At 44.8% G+C, this 5,543-nt stretch overlaps 1 protein-coding gene across 2 annotated transcripts in view; it reads right to left on the bottom strand.

The window, feature by feature from the left end:
• Window positions 1-2,288: 2,288 nt before the first annotated feature.
• Window positions 2,289-5,543, bottom strand: part of Lsm1 (LSM1 homolog, mRNA degradation associated) — an 11,506-nt gene continuing 8,251 nt past the window's right edge. The window contains exon 4 of one of the 2 annotated variants that reach the window (XM_023721972.1): window positions 2,289-3,421. In XM_023721972.1, the coding sequence (XP_023577740.1) occupies window positions 3,251-3,421 (171 nt within the window). In that variant the 3' untranslated portion in view covers window positions 2,289-3,250. The remainder of the gene's footprint in view (window positions 3,422-5,543) is intronic. The other variant, XM_004637255.2, reaches the window with a different exon arrangement.

Below are 5,543 nucleotides of genomic sequence, written 5' to 3'. Positions count from 1 at the left end.
CATAACTCTTGCTATCAAATTTGGAATCACTTTATGGTTATTTTATTTTTTTTATTTATGTATTTGGTACAGGGTCTCACTATGCAGCTCAGACTCGTAGTAATTCTCCCGTTCTCAGCCTCCCCAGTGCTGGCATCACAGGTATATGTGTCACATACACCTGGACTCGGGCGGTTGTTGGCTCAGCACACCCTGGTGGTGGGTTGGCGTGGTGTTTTTGGTTTTTTAAAAACAGGCTCTTAAAAAAAATAAATAATAAAATAAAATAAAAATAAAGACAGGCTCTTGCTATGGGCTGGTCTTGAACTTGCCATGTTCCTCCTGCCTCAGCCTTCCAAATGCACCACTGTACCTGGTTGTTTGATGGCTACTTAAGACAGCTAAAGCTGGGCATGATGGCACACACCCATGATCCTAGCACTCGGGAGGCCCAGGCAGGTAGATCACCATGAGTTCAAGACCAGCCTGGGCTACATACTGAGTTCAAAGACAGCATGAACTACACAGTCAGGTCCTGTCTTAAAAAACAAATAGAGTAACTCACACAAAACTATATACAAATCTCATTTACAGGACATCTTTGCATAACAGATTATAAAAAGAAAATACCTGGAAAAGTTAAAATTACTGAGAACCAGGAGCCAGGTATGCTCATAAAACCAGTGGCCTGGAAGGTTGAGTCAGGATGATTGCACATTTGAGACCAGCCTGGACTACACAGTTTTTCCCTGAAAATCAGACCAAGCTTGAAAATAATCAGCCTTGAAAACTAGATATAAAAAATTCCAGTCTGGGGCCAGAGAGATAGCTCAGTGGCATAAGTGCCTGTCTGGCAAGCACAAGGTCCTGAGTTTGATCCCCAGTACCAACAGAAAGAAAGAGCCAGCCCATCAACCTCACCTCACTTAGCTGCCTTCCAGAGCAGCCATCAAGCAAGAATAGTGATAGCAGGAAAGGCACCACAGGTAGCCTGATTGGGCTGGCATTTTAAAAAAAAGTTTATGTATTTATTGTGGCCAACTCAGCCCACCCTGGGGATGTGGCTGGCATGGCACATGGTGCCAGGGATTAAACTGCGGTCCCTGCACACTTACTTAAGCTTGCCTAAGTGACCATTGAGCTATCTTACCAGCCCCTGGACTGGCATTTTTTGGAGACAGGGTCTTGCTATGTAGCCAAGGCTGCCCTTGAACTTGTAGTGATCCTTTTGCCTCAGCCTCCTGATTGCTGGGGTTACAGGTATGCAGCACCAGGCCTGGCTTTTTTTTTTTTTTTTTTTTTTGGTGGAACTAGGGATTGAACTCAGGTCCTCGTGCTTGCCAGGCAAGCACTTATTCTACTGAGCCATCTCCCTGGCCCCAGGCCTGGCATTTTGGATCTCTACTGTTTAAGGCTAATGTTCCAGCTGGGTCTTATTTTCAAAGAAAGGGTAATCAGGCCTGGTCTCAAAATCTACTCCCTAAAGTTACTAAGAAAAAAAAAATTACTGAGAATCAAGAATATGATTTGCTCAAGCAATGTGCCAAGAAACCAAGCGAGGAAACTCCTCAGTCACTGTATAACTGCTCTACCTCCCTACCTTTTGGTGTAATGGAGATCCTAGGGGAGCTCCATCACTGAGCTGCATCCAAGCTCTTCTTTTATTTTCTGAGACAGGGTCTTACCAGGTTGCTCAGGCTGGCCCTGAATTTTCAGTCTTTCTGCTTCAGGTTCCCATGTAGCTGGATTACGGGCATGCACCAGTTGCCTGGCTAAACTGCACTGCTTTTTCTTTTCTAGTCTTTTATTTATTTGGTACAGGGCCTCACTATGCAGCTCAGACTTGGGCTCAGACTCGTAGTGATCCTCCTGTCTCAGCCTCTCCAGTGCTGGGATTACAGGTGTGTACTACCACACCCAGTCTTGGTGGCTAGCTTGGCGCTCCTGGGGCAGGGCTGCCACAGCATGGGGTATCAGGGATCGAACCCTGGTCCCTGTGCTTGCCTAAGCAGGTTCTTAGTCCACTGAGCTATCTCACTGGCAAAAAAAGGACAAAAAACAAAACGGAACAAAACAAAACGAAACACCCAGTAGCCTATTACACTTTGCAGCTGTTACGCTATACCATCAGAGTGGCACCCATGCAGGTGTTAGTGCCTGAAATGCCACTAAAAGCAGGCATAGCACAAGAGGCTCCAGGCCTGGCGTAGGCCAGGCATGGTGGCACAGCGGAGTCCCAGCACCCCTGAGGCTGAGGCAGCACTGCCATTAGGCTAGGGCCATCCTGGGCTTTATAGTCAGTTCAAGGCCAGCCTGAACTACGTAGTAAGACCCTGTCTCAGAAAAAAAAAAAGACCTAATGCAAGGGCTAGGAAAGCTAACTAAATTAGAAGGCTCTGAGAACAAGTCACTTCAGGAAAACAAGGTGTGATGGTGTTTCTTTTTTTTTTTTTTTTGAGTTTTTGTTTTATTAAAGATTTGCAAATTTGTTTCCATTCTCAAAGGATTCATTTCCACTGTAAGATAAAAAATCAGTTTGTGCCTATAAAATCAAAGGATACACTTTTAAAAGCTGATAGAGGTTTTTAGCAGTTTCTTAAAATATAGAATGACAGTTTGTTAGATATAGAAAGTGATGTTCAGAATTGTTCATCTGTGCTCAGCCAGACTTGGCCTCCATCATGGGGCATGCTCCCTGATCACACCTGGCTGACTGCTCAAGCGTGACACTGTTTCTCTACTATGTGGTGTCTGCTATCACTAACTCTGGAATACTCAACTGAAATCTCCTTCTGAAGCCTGATGGTTTGAGACACAAACATGGAAGGGGAGAAGGGAAGACTTCAGAAGTAACCGGAACAAATCACTCCTCCATATGCAATCAGCTACTTGGAATTGTGAGCCCTGCATATGGACAAGCGACTGTCTGGTACTGGCGGCGACTTCAACTGGGAAATAACATGATGGTTTTGAGCTTCATATTTTATTTACAAGAAAATAAAGACCGTCCTCTGTAGACTCTTAAGTGGGGATAAGAAAAGCAATACAAAGATGCAGCGCTGGCTCCACAGTGATGTGTGCATGGAGTCCATGCCACTGTCTCTTTAAACAATGATTTTGTTATTTTGAACAACAAAACAAAATCCCATGTGATAGCTTCATGTTGCATATGCGAGAGCATTAAAAAAAATGACCAAAGTAACTTTCTGGTCAAATGTGGAGGCAACTGGGATGTCACCTTTTTTCTGTTACAGCACCTATTCTCCAGGACTCAATACTCATCCAGAGTGTCTGCTCGAGGGATGGAGAGGCCCCGATCCTTCAGTGCCTGGACCTTGAGCTTCTCTGCTTCCAGCTTGGTCTGCTGCTCCACTCTCTGCTCTTCGAGGATCTCCTCAATGGACACTTGCTGAAGGGGTGTGTCGCTCTCCTTCTCCAAGTCCTGCAAAACAGGCAGCTCTGAAGTGCTTTGCCTGAAGCCTGAGAAAAGAAAATCTTACAGCTCCAAAGGCACGTGGGCTCCTGAGTCAGGGCTGGAAGCAGCCCAGTCTAGGATCATGCACATTTTCAAAGGCACAGGTGGCAATGCCAGGGCAGGACATATGCCCCGAGTGTCATCATGGGACCAGTGCATGGCAGTTTTCACTTAACCAATATCCCTTGGCAGCCAGGAGTGACTTTAGTCAGTAATTAACTTTCCTTTAAAATAAAATTATTAGCGCTGCTTATAGGTAGCTACCTCCCTAATAGTACACAATCCAAGAAAGTTAGAAGTTTTACATTTTGAAAGTCAGTTTAATTTCTGTAAGTTATTAGTAAGAAGGTAGAACGTGGATTCAACACCTTTCTAATGGCAATAAACTGTTTCTCTGTTGCACACTTACTTAGGAACACCTAAATTTTAAGACTCTTCTCCCTTTTATGGAAACAAGCCTATAGAAAATTTCATCAAGCCGGGCATGGAGGTAAACTCTTGTAATCCCAGCACTTGGGAGGCTAAAGCAGGTGGATCACAAGTTCGAGGCCAGCCTGAACTACATAGAGATCCTGTCTAAACAAACATACATACAGTAGCATTCTGTGTTTACTGTTGTTATGTAACATGCACAGCCTTTACAGACAAAGTGTTTTGGTTTTTTGCCTTCCTCTGAAGGTGTGGGACAGCAAGACACATCCACAAACTCTGCAGATGTTTCAGCCTATATAATGTCACACACTGCCAAGGACTAGAGACCTTACCAGGTGGCCTCTCACCAGGCACTACAAAGAGTCACACAGATGACTTAAGCCACCTCTGACCTGGGCCAAAAGATAAGTCAGCAAAACTACATTATCACCTAAACCTTTCTGGCCTGAGGCTATCAGCTGGGCAAGCCACTGTCCTCCACTTAGTGTACTCACTGTCTTTGGGCCTTGTAATGTGTTACCCACTGAGCTATGCATGTGGTTGGGCTGCTGCCCTTCGACCTTGAGTTTATTACTTAAGGCTGCTGCATCATCATCCTTGAGGTGGAATGCAGGGCCCCTTTGGCCATGCAATGTTTTGGGAATGTGAATCGCTTCTGGGCAAGTTTCCTTGGTGCTGGTACACAGTTTCTTCATGATGACTTCTGACCCACATAACTGCGTAAGCATTCCTGACCTGTCTCTCCAGGGACATTACTGTAAAACTTCACACTGTTCAAACACATTGACAACAAAATCCACACAAAGAAGCTCCAGGAACAGAAAATCTGTAGAAACAGGTTTTCCTTCCTTCCCTCAGGACCCACATATACACCCACCACAGACACCTCTTTGTGCAAGTCAGCTGTTCACTACAAAATCAACATACATGCATTCATAGTGAAGTCTTTCCCCTTAACAAAGTAATATGCTCCTCTCTAGAACCTGAATTCAGAAAAACAAGTGAAAACCCCCCATGTTCCCAGCACCCATAAATGGGGAGCTCCTCTAACACTCAGGAAGACTATGCTACAGTTCTTTGCTAGCCCCCAATTTTTTGGGGTACCAGGTGCTTTACTTCAACCTTTATATAAGGTATCAATTTCTGCTGCTTAAACAAGTATAAAAAATGATAAACTGAACCAGATGTACCAACCACAAATATTTTCTAAATAAGAGAACAGCCCTGCAGCACTTTGGTGGGGATGACAGGGCAGTAACTAGTGCTGCCAGTCACCTTTAGGTGATTGTTTCCAAAACACGGTTTCTGATCAAGCTGACCCTCAGCAGATTATCTCTTCTATGTCTCAAATGGAAAGTTCATTTTGTATAAACTTGACTAGTTTCCTAAAATGGAAGAATAAATTTTGAAGACAAAAGGGGAAATTTAGGGCTGGCCAAATAGCTCATTGGATTAAAGTGCCTGCAAGCAAGTGCAGGGGCCAGGAGTTTAACCCCAGGGCCTGCTGTGCTGGCCCCACTCCTGGGGCACACTGAGATGGCAATTGAGACTGGGGATGGTGGCCACGTGCCTGTAATCCCAGCTCTTGGGAGGCTGTAAACAGGTGGATCACTATGAGTCCGATCTAGTAGTGAGACCCTGAATACCCTGTAGACCC

Source organism: Octodon degus, unplaced genomic scaffold, assembly GCF_000260255.1.
Source record: "Octodon degus isolate 3935 unplaced genomic scaffold, OctDeg1.0 scaffold00088, whole genome shotgun sequence".
Taxonomy (NCBI): domain Eukaryota; kingdom Metazoa; phylum Chordata; class Mammalia; order Rodentia; family Octodontidae; genus Octodon; species Octodon degus.
This window is presented reverse-complemented; position numbering and strand designations above follow the sequence as displayed.